The following is an 18,740-nucleotide window of genomic DNA, read 5'->3' on the forward strand; positions in this document are numbered from 1 at the left end:
TCACAATTTGATTTTGAAGTAAAATATTCACCAGGAAAATATAATTTAGAAGCAGACAGTTTGAGTAGAATCCTGTATTGGAATCATATGAAACCAAGAAGATATTTTGAAAGTTGTAAATTTGTTACACTTGAAAACATTCAAAAGGAACAAAAAATAAACGAAAACATAAAACAACACCAAAATCGACTATCATTAAAAGACACAGTATATTACAAAAAGGTGGGAAAAACGGAAAAGATTTTACTGACTGAGGAATTTAGTATAAAAATTATAGAAAACACGCACATTTTATATGGTCACATAGGAATACAACAAATGGAAAAAAATAAAACCCTTGTATATAACAAAAAATTTTGCGAAACTTGTGAAATCTGCATAAAAAATAAATCCAGATCTAAATATAAATTTGGATTAATGTCCCATCTAGGCCCCGCTACAAAACCTTTTAAAATCAAGTCAATTGATACCATTGGGGGACTTTGTGGCTCACGTTCAACTAAAACATATTTGCATCTTCTGGTAGACCACTTCACAAGATATGCATATATTTTGACTTCAAAAACTAAAAGTTCAAGCGATTTTATAAAACTTGTCAATACAGTATCATCAGAAAATAAAATAGGTTTCATTCTATCGGATCAATATCCGAGTATAAACTGAAAGGAATTTAAAAATTTTCTGGATGAAAAAATATAACTATGGTTTTCACTGCAGTGAATGCGCCCTTTTCAAATGGGCTCAATGAGAGTTAAATCAAACATTAATCAATAAAATAAGGTGCACGATTAATGAGAAGAAAAACAAATTAGCCTGGACAACTATTGCTCAAGATTGTACAAAAAATATAATGAAACCGAACACTCTGTGACAGGTTTTTCGCCAAAATATTTATTGGAAGGAAAAATTGATAATATTTTACCAGAGGAATCAAAAAAAACATGATATATAATGATTTATTGAAAGATAGAACAAAAGCATTGGAAAGAACTATAAAATCACACAATTATAATAAAAAACAATTTGATAAAAAAAGGAAAACGTACGAAATAAAAATAGGAAAATTGGTATATGTTGAAAACGGAAATTCATTAAATAGAAAAAAAACTAGAGGAATTAAAAATTGGTCCCTACCAGGTTTTGGAAAAATTGTCAAACTCAATTCATTGAATCCAATCTTTTCCACATTACAAAACTTGTTCCTGTGCCGGATGAATCTAAGTCTTCTTTTGAGGGGGAGATGTAATGAAGGATTTCCACTTCATTATGAATTGAGTTATGGTGTACTACGTTATTGTGTAAATTGTGAAACGTTTGACAGATTAAATTTAAGTTTTTGTTTGAGTTGATATTATTTGGATATTTTGAATATTTCTTAAGCTTTACGTTTGACAGATTAAATTTAAGTTTTTGTTTAAGTTGAAATTATTTGGATATTTTGAATATTTCTTCTAGCTCTTAGTTAATATTGGTTATTATATATAATAGCTTCAATTGTTCTTTCTCTTTTTCAGGTACGACATTTACTTAATTAAGGCTAAATTGATTTAATTAATTTATTATTTTTTATTAATAAAATCGTTTCTCTTTTTCAGAGCAACACAATTTAGTTGTTATATGCCGAACTCTATTATATATATTTGCATATATATATATATATATATATATATATATATATATATATATATATATATATATATATATATATGCAAATATTGTTAAATATTTTTGCCCATTTTGCATTAATTAATTTTTTAATAAGGATTTCGACAACACGAAGCTGTTTTAATTCATATTTATTATCATTATGTGTCATTCTAGGCTTACGACGTTGTTTCGACATACAGTCATCATCAGAGCCTGGTTTTACGAAATATCAAAAATTGAATTATAATTTAAACATTAAAATCAAGAAATTTAATGAAAAGTACAAGAAATGAAATTATGACGTTGTAATTAGAAAATTAAAAATATGAAAATGTAAAATATGAAAAAATGTTACCTTGTAATAATAAAATATTGTAATAAAACAATAAACGGTTTTAAACGAATGAAATTAAAACAAAATTATGAAAATAAATAATTTAGATAAAGATAAAATAAAATTTGAAACAAAATAAAATGATGTTATTAAAATAAGTATTATAGAAAGATAAGTAATAAAAATATAAATATGAAAATATAAAAATAATTTAGCAGTTATTGAATAAGGTAGCAAGTGACGTGATGGCCATGGATTTCGGACGTGACGTTAATAACTGTGTATTAACTGGTTGAAAATTGTCAGACTTAGGAGCGATATTCGTATCGTTTAGGTACTGAAATGTCTGCTGGCTTGTTTTCGACTGCAATCGTTGGTATCAGTTCACGATATTGAGAAAATAATTGAAGGGTATGATCGAAACTATTATATTGTTTGTTTAATGTTGGTTTGTATTTGTTGATGTACAGGGCTTCGCGAATATATATATATATATATAATATATATATATATATATATATATATATATATATATATATATTGATGAAAATCACAGCATGTTCAGCGTTAGATAACGAACGACGAAAACGATTTGACGTGCTTATGTCTGTTCACTAATTGAATTAGCTTTAATTTTCAGGATGCAATGACGAATCTGGTGAAGATATCTCGGGTGATAGGTATGCCGAAGGGGCACGTGCTGTTAGTCGGAGTGGGTGGTTCGGGCAAGCAGTCCCTGACGAGGCTGGCCTCTAACATTGCTGGATACAAAGTTTTCCAAATCACACTCACCAGGTTGGCCTTTCATACCCCTCACAACTTTCGCTCACTTTTTTGTTTCATTTTATTTGTGAAATGCGAATTTTTTTTTAGTAATTGGTAAAAAACAATTGGTTACTTAATTTGAATAATTCATATTTTGATACGCATTGAATGGGCTGTAAATAAATGATAAATTATTTTTTTAGTTTGAAATTCATTGTCTCAAACGTGCCAAATATTTTTAAATGGCTTCAGAGGAAGGTGAATTTTGCGTTTACACTTTTTTGATTTCCATTAATTTTTTTATAAAATATTTTAAATAAATTATTATGATCAATTTTTCACTTATTTCATGTTAATTACATTTAACCGCTTCCACATATTTCAAATTTTTTTAATATATTTCAAATCGGATCATTAATTTCCGTTCACAAAATTAAAAGTTATCAAATAATTTAAACGACTAATTTTAGAACAATTAGTATAGACAACATTTTTTACATTTTTATGATTTTAATAAACATCTTTTATATTTTCCAACTCCATCAGATCATATTCGACCTCGAACTTCATGGAGGACCTGAAGTATCTCTACAGAACAGCAGGAGCCGAGGGCAAGGGGATCACATTCGTCTTCACTGACAACGAAATCAAAGACGAAGGCTTCCTCGAGTATATGAACAACGTTCTCAGTTCTGGCGAGGTTGATCTATATGTATTCATTCAAACATTCGTTCATTCATTCGAACATTCGTTCATTCATTCAAACATTCGTTCATACATACATTCATTCATACATTCATTTACTCATTCATTCATTCATTCATTCGTTCATTCATACATTCGTTCACTCACTCACTCACTCATTCATTTGTTTATTCGCTCATTCGTACATTCGTTCATTCATTCATTCATTCGTTCGTGGGTTTGCGTTCATTCATTCATTCATTCATTCGTTCGTGGGTTTGTTCGTTCGTTTGTTCGTTCATTCATTCATTCATTCATTCATTCATTCATTCATTCATTCATTCATTCATTCATTCATTCATTCATTGAGCAGCAGCATTTTCATTATTAGGCTTAGTACTTTATGCCAACTTGTTAATGTGCATTGTTGTTTTCGCTAGCCTCAAACAATGTTGGCTGCGGCCATCATATGGACCGGAAAGTCTGATTTAGTATTATTAGCACATTTTCCTCGCTGCAAACAACCCATAAGACGGTCATGCACTCACTGATCGGATCACTCCAGTTGTCGGAGGGAGATTTGGTTCGGATGGGAATGGAATGCTTATAAAACCAGGGTCATAGTCTTCAGTGGAGAAGAACATTCAAAGACCAACATGATTGATCACTGGTGGAAAGAATTGGAAAAAATGAAAAATGGAGTGACATATTTAACAAAAATGTATATCCAAAAACCTTACCAAATTTTATATGTATTATTACGAACAAAACGACTGAAGTAGAGCACTGCGTTCTACATATTTACTGCAGGTATATTATACATGTCATAAACCTGAGGTCTTCAATCTATTTCTAAGGTTCAAAGCTTAAATGGAATAACTCGATACTAAAAGATAATTTATTTTAAAACTCTCCTAATAAAAAGAATGAATTCCATTTAAAATCAACTCAGGTATCCAATTTGTTTGCGAGGGATGAGATGGATGAGATGTTGGAAGAGTTGGTGCCCATCATGAAGAAAGAATTTCCTCGACGTCCTCCTACAAATGAGAACCTTTACAACTACTACACCGCACGGGTCAAGAAAAACCTGCACGTCGTCCTCTGCTTCTCGCCGGTTCGTGTTTGGTTTAGTGAACAACTTCATACAACTGCAAACTGTTTTGAATGGTGGTAGGCTAAAATGTTTTTACTGAATAAATATTCTTGGAATTGGCAATGGAAAGATGTTGTTAACCTTAATTCATGTTTTAAGCAACTTTGATGGGAATACTACATGCATTCCATAATTGAGCTTCACTGGTTGTTACTACAACAAAAGCCCTTTTCTATTATAACAGAAATTAAAAATACTAATATTTTTTATAATAAAATATAAGTAAATTCATTATAATATGCCTTAATCAGAAATAACGCTGTTTGTTAAATATGCATTATGAAAAATAAAATTAGTAAGCAACAACAAAATATTTAGATATTAATCGAATTGAACGTTTAACAGATTAATGGCGACATCTTTTTATCTTTCGATGTTTTTTCATAATTTATGCTCATTTGTAAAAAAAAATATTTCAATTACATATATGACACGCATTACATTTATTACATCAGTGACATTTGTTTACGACAAAGGTTGGTGAGAAGTTTCGAAGTCGATCGCTGAAATTTCCCGGTTTGATTTCTGGATGCACCATGGATTGGTTTGAGAAATGGCCCAAAGATGCATTGGTTGCCGTTTCAAAGCACTTCCTCACAAACTACGACCTTGTGTGCTCCAATGTTGTCAAACAATCAATTATCAGGTCCATGGGGAATTTTCAGGTTTTGTATTAAAATTTTAGTACCAAGTTTCATGTGGTTGTAATTAAGACATTTTTAATGAAAAAAGAATTAAATATTTGATAAAAACTTTTGTTACGTAGCGAAATTAATTTTGACAACATTTAATAACAAACAAATTGCATAAAATTAAAAAAATCTACAAACACACACTTGATAGTGCAAGTTTACCATTACTCACTTCTGTAGATTTTTTGTAGCACTGAACAAATTTATTACGATTTGTTGATATATTCTGAAATTTGGTTGGTTGCAGGATTCAGTATCTGAGACTTGCGTTGAATACTTTCAGAGGTTTCGTCGTCAAACTCATGTTACTCCAAAGTCGTATTTATCGTTTATATCTGGCTACAAAACAATTTATGACAATAAAAGATCTGAAATAGGCCAGCTGGCTGAAAGAATGAACACTGGTTTGATGAAACTGATTGAAGCTACTGAAAATGTTAATGAACTTTCTAAAGAGTTAGAAATTAAAGAAAAAGAATTATTTGTTGCCTCAAAGAAAGCCGACAAAGTACTTGCTGAAGTTACGGTTTCAGCTCAGGCGGCAGAAAAAGTTAAAGCACAAGTTGAAAAAGTAAAGGACAAAGCTCAAAAAATTGTCGACGAAATATCGGTGATTGTTTAATCATAACTTGAATTAATTTTTATTTAAGATCAATTTCCATAGCTTTTAATTTGATTTTTCACAATTAATGTATTTCTCTTAATGATCACACTAACCAATCAAAAAAATATATTTTAATTATAAAAACTGGTATCGTATTAAACATGCAAGATGGACAAATTGAAAGCCGAGGAGAAGTTGGAAGCAGCAAGACCTGCTTTAGAAGAGGCTGAAGCAGCTCTACAGACCATTAAACCTGCACATATTGCCACTGGTTCGTTCCTGTAACATCGTATTTTAAAATTTATTTGTTATCGCAATTATCACCGTCTTAACAACCCCTGAAATATCATTTTGATAGGAATGCTTGGTGAATTAACACTTTATTGAATGTTTCAGTGAGAAAATTGGCTAAACCTCCACACCTGATAATGAGGATAATGGATTGCGTACTTTTGCTGTTTCAACGAAGGGTTGATCCGGTCACAATTGATCCAGATCGACCTTGTCCAAAGCCATCATGGCATGAAGCCTTGAAACTAATGAGTGCCACTAATATTCTTCAAGGTCTACTGGCTTTTCCCAAAGTTAGTCTTATTTCTGCTGTCATTAAATTTTCATTATGTGCCTAAATTCAAACAAACTGCGAAACTTGAATGTAATGTTTTATGAAAAATTAATGAATGACTAATTTATCAACAGGACACAATTAACGAAGAAACGGTCGAATTGCTGCAACCATACTTGCAAATGGAAGATTATAACATGGAATCAGCCAGGAAAGTCTGTGGAGATGTTGCTGGTTTGGCTTCTTGGACTCAATCCATGGCTTACTTCTATGGCATCAACAAAGAAGTTCTGCCCCTCAAGGTTAAAATTTGCTTTTGACATTTTAATGCTGTTAATGCTGCTCATTTTTTATATTTGTTGAATTTAGAAAATTAAAGCTAAACTGTAAATTTTTATCCTCATTTTAGTGCAATAAATGTCAATAATGAGTTGTCAAATTTGAATAATTAAACGTATTCTTTTGCGATGTTCACTAAACTCTACCGTAAAATTTTACAGGAAATTGTAGTTTTCAGATAGATTACAATTGTTGCAAATACAGGCAAACTTGGCAGTGCAGGAAGCTAGGTACGAGGCAGCAATGAAGGATCTGAACAAGGCGCAAATGCAACTGGACGAGAAGCAGGCCGAACTAGAAGCTGTACAAGCCCAATATGACCAAGCTATGACCGAAAAACAAGTACTTAATTTCATTTGTTTAATTTTAAATTTTTACTAATATTTGGTAGTTTAAGACTCAATCTTTAAACATCAAACTTCACAGTTGCATTTATTTTATATCACCACTCAATTGTGTTGTTTTTGATAATTTGCCTTAAAAAAATTTTTGTCTTTATTTGGCGTGAAATCAGAAGACGTTACAGAATTGATTTTTTCAACTACAAATTTATAGACATTGGTCGATGATGCCAACAATTGCCGCCACAAAATGACAACCGCCCGAGCTCTGATCGATGGTTTGTCTGGGGAAAAAATTCGTTGGACGTCGGCTAGCAAAACATTTGAATCTCAAATCCAGAAACTTGTTGGTGATGTTTTGTTGGCCACTGCCTTCCTATCCTATGCTGGTCCGTTCAATCAGGAGTACAGGAAGCAGTTGGTCAACGCCTGGAAGAAAGAACTCATCGAAAACAACATTCCATACACTGACGTCTCTCGAATTTTATTTTTATTATTTCATATTTTTGTATGTTTAAAATTAAAATAATAATTCACTCATTGCTTAAAGTTAGTTTGAAACAAGAGTATGCATTAAACTGCATAATGTTAACCTGCGCTTCAGGATGTCGACGTGATCACAATGTTAGTTGACAACACTACCATCAGTGAATGGAGCCTCCAGGGACTGCCTAGCGATGAGTTGTCCATTCAAAATGGTCTCATTGTCACTAAATCCGCCAGATATCCTCTTCTTATTGACCCACAAAATCAAGGAAAGGTCTGGATAAAAAACAGAGAGGGAACGAGCAAACTGGTGGTTAGTTGAGTTTATTAATCATCCAAAGCAACTCGGCTGATAGTTGTGATCTAACAATCCTAATTTATAATTTTTTTACTACTCTCAACTGTTTTCTTTTAATTTGTACAGGTTACTACGTTGAATCACAAATCATTCCGTTCACATCTTGAAGAAGCTCTTTCAAACGGCTACCCACTGTTAATTGAAGATGTCAGTGAAGAACTGGATCCTGCTTTAGACAGTTTGTTGGAAAAAAATTTTATAAAATCTGGAAGTTCATTCAAAGTAAAAGTTGGCGATAAAGAAGTTGATTTGCACAGTGGCTTTAGAATGTACATGACAACAAAATTAGCTAATCCAGCTTACACTCCCGAAGTCAGTGCTAAAACATCTATCATTGATTTCACTGTTACAATAAAAGGTTTAGAAGATCAACTGCTTGGTATTGTCATATTGACTGAAAAGAAGGTTTATTTGTTTTTAACATTCATTCGCGCAACAAAAATGTAATAATTGATGCAAATAATCAATCAACTAATCATTCAATCGACATTTAGGAACTAGAAGCAGAAAGGACAAAGTTGATAGCAGAGGTGACCTACAATAAAAGGAAGATGCAGGAGTTGGAGGACAACTTGTTGTTCCATCTCACATCGACGAAGGGTTCTCTGGTTGAAGATGAGACATTGATTGAAGCACTAACCAGCACAAAAGAGACGGCGTTGGAAGTTACTGAGAAGCTGTCGGTAGCTGCTGAGACTGAAATAAGAATTAATGCGGCGAGAGAAGAGTTCAGACCAGGTTTACAAATTTATCAAATTTTTTCATTAGGTTGTCTGATCAATTATTTCACTAAATTACTCGAATATCTTTATTAGGATATTTTGAATAATTATTTTATATATTTTTTGATTCAATAGTGTGTGCACCAAAAATTGATAAGCTATTTCAAATTATAAATATCAGTTATAACAATAAATTCATAAATTGGACTTTTTTCGTTAGTGGCTACCAGAGGGTCAGTTTTGTACTTCCTCATTGTGAAGATGGGCATGGTCAACGAGATGTACCAGACGTCGTTGAAACAATTCTTACAACTCTTTGATGTTTCTATGTTACACTCGACAAAATCTCCAATCACTCACAAAAGAATTCAGTACATCATCGACTACCTCACCTACCTCACCTTCTCCTACACGATACGAGGTCTCTACGAGAAGGACAAGTTCCTCTTCACCCTTCTCCTCACATTGGAAATTCAGCTTCAGAGCAAAGCAATTCATCTGGAAGAATTCCAATGTTTCATTAAAGGTCAGTCACTTTTTTTATTTATTTCGAACTACTTATATAAATTTATTTAAAATTTTTATTTGGTTTTTCTTTTATAATTTGAAAAAAGTTTAAAGTTTTATTCTAATGATCGATTTGAAAAAGAATATCATGTACATAACACATACACTTATACAAATGTACGGGTGAAAGTTTATGTTATGGGGTTTTTCCTAGAACCAAATGCGCGATGTAAATTTGAGTTTTTAGAAACTAATAAGTTTAACATTATGAATATTAAAATTTCAGTTACATAGTGAGCGAGATATTAACACTGAATAACAACAAAGGTGGAGCAGCATTGGATTTGAACTCTGTTGGTCCCAAACCAAACTGGATTACCGACATGACCTGGTTGAATCTCGTTGAATTGAGCAAACTTCCACAGTTCACTCAAATTCTTGTTCAAGTGCACAAGAATGAAAAGGTCTGATTTATTTAATCATTTATTTTTACACTCTTTTTATTTCAAATATTTAAACACTCTTGAAAATCAAGAGAAATGATTAAAACCCTACCGGAAATAGTTGCTTGAGCAGTGTTGTTGCTAATGTTAATACTCTACTCTTGTTCATTATAAATTTCATTTTTGTTTTGCTTGTAAATAACTATAAAAAAGTTCATCTAAAACGTTACTTAACCCTGGTTTTAAAAAAAACATTTATTAGCAGCATAGTCTTAATAAAACATTTAATACAATAGCCTTATAGTTTGAACACTTCGAATTATTAACGAATAATTTGTTGTCCAACTTCTTGTCCTACATTGGTTATGTTATTTTTAATTACACTTCATTAAACTGAATTAATAAATTTCAAAAAATTACATGGTGGCCGAGTTAGCTCAGTTGGTAGAAGTGCAATCATCTTTCTCAAAGTTTATCATATCGTAGGATTCGATGCTTGCGCGTGCATACATAATGTGTATGTGCGTCGTGTGGCGTGGATAGTGCAACCTTTGCAGTACAAAAATTTAATTATAAGCATAAAATAACGTAAGAAACTCTGCGTTTGACAGAGTTGCATTATAAATAATGAAAAAAATATTATCCGTGCCAGCATGAATCGTCAATGTGTTCATCATTATGAAATTCATGACGTATGTTCGAAATGTTGCCTCCCCTGTTTTGATCCTTTGAACTTCTCCGCCCAACCACCACCCAGGTCTGGAAGGAATGGTTCGACACGGAGGCACCTGAGGAATCGACCATTCCTGATGGTTACGACGACAGCCTCTCAACCTTCCACAAGCTGCTTCTCGTCAGATGCTGGTGTCCCGACAGAACCATCCCTATGGCCAAACTCTACATCAGTGAAGTCATGGGAAAGCAGGTCGCCGGTTGCATTCAAGATCTAGAACAGTTTAAAGACTGATTCTTAATTAAATTTTTTATCAAGTTTTTTAAAGTTACATAATTGTTTGTGCGATAAGTTTAATATATTATATATGATTCATATATTGCAGTGTACTCAACTCTCTGGTTTGGTTGGAATGCATTTTTCCAAGACGAAATATTTGTTGAGTAATCTATTTATGTAATTTTATCAATAAAGTTAAATATTTAATCATTTCATGTTCAGTTTGCCGAAGGAGTCGTTTTAGACATGGAAGCGATGTGGAACGAAAGTGACAACCAAACTCCGATGATCTGTTTCCTCTCTATGGGATCTGATCCGACTGAAAATATTGAACGACTGGCTAAATCGAAGGGCATAAGTAAGATTAGTTTGTAAGTCATCTATTATTATAAATTCGTTGTCATTTAAAATTTGTAAACTACTGAACAACAGAATGTGGAGCTATTTCAATGGGGCAAGGTCAAGAAGTGCATGCACGTCGACTTGTGGGGCAGAGCATGTCCGAGGGCTCGTGGGTCCTTCTTCATAATTGCCATCTAGGTCTCGACTACCTGGATGAGTTGTTGGATACACTGACCACCAACAACCAGATACATGAAACATTTCGATGCTGGATCACAACTGATGTCCATCCGAGATTTCCCATCAACCTGCTTCAAATGTCTATCAAGTTTACAGCTGAACCTCCTCAGGCAACTATTTTGAAATTTTCATTAGCGACGGCTATTTTTTCAAATAATTTTCAAGTTTTTTTTACTCTTGTGAAATGCAGTTCTTGGTAGTGTTTTATTTCTATAAAATTGGTTAACTTTTTATATTTAAAACAAAAGGAGGTCTGACACTTAAACTTTGATAAAATTCAGTAAGTGTTTCGATAAAATAATATTCTGAATCAGGGAGTGAAGGCCAACCTGAAGCGGACATACGGCCTGTTGAGCCAAGATCAACTGGACGTCATCAGCATGCCTCAGTGGAAGCCACTGCTCTACGCCATCGCATTTCTGCACACGACAGTTCAAGAGAGGAGGAAGTTTGGGCCGATTGGCTGGAACATTCCGTACGAGTTCAATCAAGCAGATTTCACTTCAACTATTCAATTTATACAAAATCACCTGGACGATATTGATCCTAAACGAGTTCGCAATCACTTTGTTGCTTTTAAATTTATATAAAATTTTGTACATAAAAATTGTATACATAAGCATTAGGCATGAACAAGTATTAATTTGCAAACGGTAACAGTAGAAATATTTAATCAAATGAACAAAACTGAAGGGTGTGTCGTGGGCTACAGTTTGTTATATGATAGGAGAGGTTCAATATGGCAGCAGAGTGACAGATGATTACGACAAAAGACTGCTCAATACTTACGCTAAGATTTGGTTCCACGAAGACATGTTCTCTGAAAATTTTGAATTTCATTCAGGTTAATGAATCAAAGTTCTTCTTGTTATTATAATCAATTTCTTTCTATGAGTCTGCTAATTAATGTTTGTTTTTTTAGCAAGCATCCTCAAAAGATTATTTATTATGATACAGGTTATAAAATACCAAAATGTAAAACACTTGATGATTACAAAGCATTTATCGATCTTTTGCCGATGGTTGATTCACCAGAAACCTTCGGACTGCACCCCAACGCCGACATCACGTTTGTTTATCATTCCAGTACAGTTCAATAACATTATAGTTTGAGTTAATCATAATTATTTATTTATTTAATCAATCAGTTAATTAATTAATTGAAGTTTTTAATTTTGAGAAATTTTCAGTTATCAGACAAACACAGCAAATAGTATGCTTGATACAATTGTGGGCATCCAGCCAAAGGATTCGAGTGCCACAGGTGGGGAGACGAGAGAGTCTGTCGTTTATAGACTGGCCGATGACATGCTTTCCAAACTGCCCAACGACTACATACCACACGAAGTACTTGCCCATTCATTATAATTTGCTGTTGTTTCATATTCACAGTGCAATTTAATAGCATGAACACGCACCGTCATATTGTTATGAAAGCCTGTTTTAAAGCAACTTAACTCAGGAATTAAGCCCCAACAGGTTTCAAAATTGATAATGGTCTAACAGGTAAAAGAAAATTTGCAAAAAATGGGACTAGCAAATCCACTGGCAATATTTCTACGTCAAGAAGTAGATAGGATCCAAAAAGTAATAACGGCTGTGAGGAATACGTTGCAGGATTTGAAGCTTGCTATCGATGGAACCATCATCATGTCTGAAAATTTGAGGGACGCTCTGGATTGCATGTTTGATGCAAGAATTCCTGAAGCTTGGAGAAAAGTTTGTTTCTGTTCATGTTTTTCATTGTTTATGTTCCTATTCTCTCTTGTTGTTCTGATTGCAATGTTGATGTTGACGATGGTCATGACGATGATGATGATAAAGAGGTTGATGATGCTGACGATGGTCATGACGAAATGATCATAAGGAGAATGATGACGTCATATTCATTCAATATTGTTATTTAAGTCATTCTTTCAGTCGTTGAATAAAGTTGTTGGAAAAGCGTGTGGTGGTCATTGTTGTGTTGTTGTTTTTAATTCATTTCAATAAACCGCTATGTTTTTTACCAAAATTCTTTTCTAATTTTGTTAACTTTGGTTTAGTTTTAAGACGTTTATAATTATTTTTTCACAAGGTTCTTTTCGATTAGCTTACTGGATTTATTGAAATTTGTTTCTTTATTCATATTTTATAACCAACAAATTTTTAATGTCTTTTTGTTGTATGTCTAACCAAAATATACGTTTTATAGTAATGCAGACAACAGCATTTAGTAACCATCTTAAAATCATCATATATCAAACTAGATATCATGGGATTCGGCAACATTTGGTTTTTGGTGCACAGATCTGCTGGATAGAAACCTTCAATTCAACAATTGGCTTTTTGAAGCTAGACCAAAAGTTTTTTGGATGGCTGGGTTTTTCAATCCTCAAGGTTTCTTAACAGCTATGAGACAAGAAATAACAAGAGCTCACAAAGGATGGGCTTTGGATAATGTTGTTCTTGATAATGAAATAACTAAGCTAACAAAAGAAGACGTTGCCAGTGCTCCTGCAGAAGGTTTTCTCAATAAATTTCAGTTTAAATTTGATTTAAATCATTTGTGAACCAACCTGTGACAATTTTTAAATTTTGAATAACTGAAATGAAGGTGTCTACGTTTATGGACTGTATTTGGACGGCGCAGGGTGGGACAAGAAAAATATGCGCCTTGTTGAGCCATCGCCAAAGGTCCTTTACACTTGCCTGCCAATTGTTCATTTGTTTGCCATCAACAGCGAACGTCGAAAAGGTCCAAATTTTTACGAAGCACCGGTGTACAAAAAACCGAAAAGAACTGATCTCACTTACATTTTTCCTGTTTTGCTAAAAACTGTTGTAGAGCCAAACCATTGGATTACCAGAGGGGTTGCTCTTCTTTGTGACACCAAATAGCTATTATAAACAAATTTTTCATAATTTAGATGCAAAAATTTTAGATTTAATTATACTTATCGGTTGAATATGCGAAAATGTTTGGTTTTGATTTTTTTAAATTAACACCAAAATTATCAGACAATTCATGGTTTGCTCACTTTTATAGTTAGGGTTTTAGATGATAAAATGATTAAAAGGACCTGATCTTGAGCTGTTGTAATATAATTGGTTTCGAAAACAGAACGCACCACATCCGCACGCAGTGGCAGATCTAGGGGCCCCCGTCCAGCGTTGTGAGAAATTTTAAATAAAAGGATTGTTTTATGTGTAACATTGACAAAAATTGAACGCAAAAAGCAAAAAAAAGTTGTCAGTCACACCACCACAAATTTTGGCCCCCCGTGAAAATTTTAGCACCCCTCGTGAGAATTTATAGTACATTTTCAAATTTTGTCCCCGTCAAAGTTGTCTAGATCCGCCACTGTCCGCACCGCACATATTCCAATATAGCATGTGTGACGTTAATATAACTGATTAAGCAATACAAATGATACTCTTTTGACGTCAACCCAAGAAAAGCTCTGTACAAATTCAGCAACACAATAACTAATATCTATTACAATTATATTTAAAAACGGTTTATTTATTGCATTTGACACTTTATTTTATTTCATTATTTTATTTTACTTGTACTGTAATTTTCATTTTTTTTTCTATTACTGAATAAAAGATCGTTCTCATTTATGAAATCCATACAGCCGAGAAACAGCTAGCTAAATTTTATAAGTTTTATAACTTGTGTCATGTCATATTAAGTTAAATTGAAACTAACTTCTTTTAAGAAAAATTAAAAAACTAAAATTTTCATTTTCGCATGTCGCAGAATAAAATAAATCTTAGCCTCCGTCCAGCTGAACTGTGGGGAGTCTCTTACGTAATGGAAGGTTCAACGAAGTGCGTGGAAATAAAAAGTTGGTTTTAGAAAAAAAAAATCAGGTTATATTATTAACTTTGTCTGTTTTTTTTTTTAATTTTGACATCTTATAATTTTTTTAAATATGATATTATTTGAAATTTCATTATCATCTGCAAATTGACTTGCTTGATCCAGGAGTAAAAACAATCTTGGAGATACGATGATATGATTGAAATTATGAAGTTTCATTAAAAAAATCTGGTGGAGAATCTTCATGATTCAATTTAGGACAAAAACTAAAATTTTTATAAAAATTGTTATAGAAAATAGTAAAAACAAAACAAACAATCTTTTGATATTATTAATAACATTGACATTAATTTAAACGTTTACTCTGCATAACTCCTGTGACATTATTTGAAAAAAAACTAATGAAGCTAAGCTGAAACTTTGCGGCTAGATATGTTTTTATTTTAAATAGTTTTAGTCGTAGTTTATTGAAAATGCGTCATACATTAATGAAATCGATGCTTGCTTCAACTTGCCGTCCCGATGATGAGTCAACCGCAGAAACTTTTATTTCAGTGGCCGCAAACTCCATTCTTACTCTTATTAATCGTTTTAAATTATTTTCCGCTTTTGACAAGTCTAGACATATGTTAGCACATTTAGAAACATCTGCATCAGTAACATACAAAGGCTGTTTGTTTGGAGAAGAATATATATTTACATACATCTTTTTGCTTTCTGCGTCTGCTACAACATAGGTCCTTTCAACAACGTGACCGCAGTTGATCAGTTCATCAGCTTTGATAAAAACATCAAAAATATCTTTACACCATAATTTTCCGTCTTTTTCAAGTTGCTTATTCTGCAGATGTTTCTTTGCATCAAATAGGTTTAGCACGGCAGCACCGTAGGTCGAAGCTATTTTTCTGGCTGTGAGAATTTCAGGATTGAGACCAAAGCTTACAGCACCTAACAAGAAATTATTTGCTAGTTAACCATTTTAAAAAAGAAAATGAAAATAATCAAACCTTTTACAACAGCCAAACTAGCTTCTTGGGGAATAATAACTTTAACGGATGAGCCGCAAACATACTTGCTCAGCTGTCTTATTTCATGTTGCAAAACCGGTGATTCAGATAGTCCTCCAACCATGAAAATATATCTTATGCCTGATTTTTATGAAAAAATTGAGTTTTTATTGAGTTATATTATTTGAATACTTCAACTATCAAAACATCACAAACAAAAATTCCCATTTTCACATGAACTCCAACAGGCAGAACTTGACTTAATCATTCTTTTGAAAAAGTTTCAATTCACATTAAACCAAATCAGTTGATAATATTAATATTAGAAAAAATTGTTCTAAGTAAAAAAGCCAATTTAAACTATTTTGCTTACATCAAGTCAACTGTTATAATAAAATACCTTTAACAGATTTAACTATATCTCTTATACAATCTCCAATCTTGTCTGTACAGGGTTGAAACAGTTTAGTCATTGTACCGAGAGATAATCGAAGCATCCCTTGAAAAGTCCATTGAATTTCAGGGTTGCCGTATCTTGAAATAACTTGTTCGACTGTGTGACCCTTAAAAAACGAAAGTTAAATAAAACATTAGAATGTAAAATAATAACGAAAAAATCTAACCTTCATTTTTCGAAAATGTTCTAGAAATGAAAATGGTAGGGCTATATTGAACGTTGATGGTTTCATGGGGTCCGCAGCTCTTTTTCTAGACTCAAAAAACATCATCAAACTTAGCCAGCCATTTGGGCATTTTGTATGAAAAGACTCAACAAAGTCACTACCAAAAATATCTTCTAAAAGCAATCTGAACTCCAAATCTATGTCTGAATATATATATATATATATATATATATATAAATTATAGACTGATTAATTGGCGATTTTTATTTTTCAGTCGTATTACTAACTCGTGGCTCCATACGGACCACCACTTGCAGCTCGTAACTCATGGATGAGACCGGTTTCTGAATTCATTTCGTGCACAGTGATATCTACCGTCCCACCTCCACAGTCCAGTATTATGTATCTACATTCTGAATAATTTCATTTTTTTCCATTTAAATAATAAAACAAAATAAATTAAAACAAAAGAACAATATGGAACATGACGAACGTTTTTCAAACTCGTCAATAAGTTTTGTTTGGGACTGAGGCTCTTTGGAGGCCTTGAATTGCAAGTAATCGAACAAAACGGGTTTGTCAGAAACCAGTTGGTGTTGTCTCAACCTGCATATATGTATTGCGGCAGCTTCTGGTTCCAAAGCAACAACTAATTTGTTTGGATTTGTAGAACTTGCTAAGCCTGCCTAATTAATAATTTTTATAATGAGGCACAAAAATTGATGAAAAATTGTTGTATATTTTACGTTAATGTTAAAAATAAAATTGAAAGTTAACAAACTTCATAAGCTGCCAATCTCATGAATTGTTTGGCTGGAGAGCTCCAAATGGCTGGAACAGTAAGAACCCACAAGATGTCATCGTTCGATAATGAATATCCTGTTTGTAAGCTGATCTCTTGAACGGCGTGATTTCGAAAAAACTTTAAAGTTTCTGTTATCACCTTAAAAGCAGAAAACCGTTTTCCATTGACAGCTTCAATCGTTTTTTCCAAGTTACAATTCTGTCATTGATTTCAATTTTCATGCATATATTATTTTGTTAAAATTAATTAAATAGAACCACTAAGGAAATCAACACAAAAAACAGAAAAAAACTACATTACAAACATTGGATTTATAAAGTGACATTTTGAAATTGTCAAATAGCATCCATTCCATTGCTTCTTCAGGGCTTAAGTCTTGGTAGCAATTTCTGGCAGTAAAACCAAATGAATGAAAAGTCCCATCAGGTTTCAAAAGAAGCGTAGAAGGTGTTTTTTGATTTATCACTCCTGGGTCTCCATTCTCCCATTTCCCCATCATGTGGATGTGTTTCGTTGCATCATTTAAAAAGCTAAAAGCATATCCACTAAATGCAGTTCCTAAGACAATGAATTTTAATTCATAAAATTTTATGAACTAAAATCATTTTTAAAAGTCACCAACCAAAATCAATGGCAACCACAACGCGGAATTTAGGGCTATCTTCAACGTAAGATTCCTTATACTGTCCAATAGCGTAAAAAGCCGTGGAGCTAGATGTAGCTTGCTTTGGTATAGCATTTTCTAGGTCATTATTATTTTTTTCTTCTTCTAATGGTAAACTTGTGATGCTTTTATCTGCAGTTTGAACTTCATTTTCAAGTGATATCTTGGGTAAATCATCTGATTTGTAATTTTTAGCGGAGGCTGAATTATTTAAATTTTTATTTTTTTTATTAAACGAAAAATTTGGCAAGTTTATAAATAATTTTTTATGTTCGTTATTTCCAACTTCTTTTTTATTTGGTACCGGAGAACTTGTTTTTTTAGGTTTTGGGCTTTTTTTAAACTTAGTCTTAATTGCGTTGAAAAAAGATAGCTTTGTTTCGTGAGGACTATTTGGACATGTTTCTTTGTCGTTGTTTTTCATAATTTTTTTTTCCAAGTTTTCAGTATTATTGTTGTTTTCAATTATTTCTTTTTCAACATTTTCAGTCATTTCTTCAATGTTCTTTTCTGTTAGTTCTCTTTCGTTGCAGTTTTTGTTGTCCTCGGTTAATTTTATAGCATCATCGGTTTCAGTAGGAAGCACATTAGAGTCGTTTTCCATGTCCGCACCAACTTGAGTCTTTCCCAGGCATTCATCATTGTCGATCGCTACA

General features: G+C 32.7%; 2 protein-coding genes across 2 annotated transcripts in view; one reads left to right on the forward strand and one right to left on the reverse strand.

The window, feature by feature from the left end:
* Nucleotides 1–14,057, forward strand: part of HELRODRAFT_80768 (hypothetical protein) — a gene marked incomplete at both ends in the record, with an annotated part of 41,682 nt that extends 27,625 nt beyond the window's left edge. The window contains 25 exons of the mRNA XM_009020468.1: nucleotides 2,622–2,776; nucleotides 3,293–3,446; nucleotides 4,383–4,547; nucleotides 5,063–5,251; nucleotides 5,526–5,888; nucleotides 6,051–6,153; nucleotides 6,279–6,466; nucleotides 6,582–6,749; nucleotides 6,991–7,128; nucleotides 7,342–7,599; nucleotides 7,732–7,926; nucleotides 8,038–8,376; nucleotides 8,466–8,709; nucleotides 8,914–9,219; nucleotides 9,528–9,664; nucleotides 10,401–10,568; nucleotides 10,818–10,962; nucleotides 11,037–11,341; nucleotides 11,492–11,731; nucleotides 11,871–12,021; nucleotides 12,135–12,246; nucleotides 12,368–12,524; nucleotides 12,684–12,896; nucleotides 13,427–13,682; nucleotides 13,774–14,057. Coding sequence (XP_009018716.1) covers nucleotides 2,622–2,776; nucleotides 3,293–3,446; nucleotides 4,383–4,547; nucleotides 5,063–5,251; nucleotides 5,526–5,888; nucleotides 6,051–6,153; nucleotides 6,279–6,466; nucleotides 6,582–6,749; nucleotides 6,991–7,128; nucleotides 7,342–7,599; nucleotides 7,732–7,926; nucleotides 8,038–8,376; nucleotides 8,466–8,709; nucleotides 8,914–9,219; nucleotides 9,528–9,664; nucleotides 10,401–10,568; nucleotides 10,818–10,962; nucleotides 11,037–11,341; nucleotides 11,492–11,731; nucleotides 11,871–12,021; nucleotides 12,135–12,246; nucleotides 12,368–12,524; nucleotides 12,684–12,896; nucleotides 13,427–13,682; nucleotides 13,774–14,057 — 5,133 coding nt within the window. The remainder of the gene's footprint in view (nucleotides 1–2,621; nucleotides 2,777–3,292; nucleotides 3,447–4,382; nucleotides 4,548–5,062; nucleotides 5,252–5,525; nucleotides 5,889–6,050; nucleotides 6,154–6,278; nucleotides 6,467–6,581; nucleotides 6,750–6,990; nucleotides 7,129–7,341; nucleotides 7,600–7,731; nucleotides 7,927–8,037; nucleotides 8,377–8,465; nucleotides 8,710–8,913; nucleotides 9,220–9,527; nucleotides 9,665–10,400; nucleotides 10,569–10,817; nucleotides 10,963–11,036; nucleotides 11,342–11,491; nucleotides 11,732–11,870; nucleotides 12,022–12,134; nucleotides 12,247–12,367; nucleotides 12,525–12,683; nucleotides 12,897–13,426; nucleotides 13,683–13,773) is intronic.
* Nucleotides 14,058–15,463: 1,406 nt separating this feature from the next.
* HELRODRAFT_80861 (hypothetical protein) lies at nucleotides 15,464–18,508 on the reverse strand (the record flags this gene model as incomplete). The annotated part of the gene is made up of 9 exons (XM_009020469.1): nucleotides 15,464–15,933; nucleotides 15,993–16,133; nucleotides 16,393–16,555; nucleotides 16,616–16,818; nucleotides 16,903–17,028; nucleotides 17,109–17,301; nucleotides 17,397–17,618; nucleotides 17,725–17,978; nucleotides 18,043–18,508. The coding sequence occupies 9 exons, from the start codon at nucleotides 18,506–18,508 to the stop codon at nucleotides 15,464–15,466; spliced, it is 2,238 nt and encodes a 745-aa protein (XP_009018717.1).
* Between the last annotated feature and the right edge of the window lie 232 nt (nucleotides 18,509–18,740).

This window comes from Helobdella robusta, assembly GCF_000326865.2.
Source record: "Helobdella robusta unplaced genomic scaffold HELROscaffold_28, whole genome shotgun sequence".
In the NCBI taxonomy this organism is placed as follows: Eukaryota; Metazoa; Annelida; class Clitellata; order Rhynchobdellida; family Glossiphoniidae; genus Helobdella; species Helobdella robusta.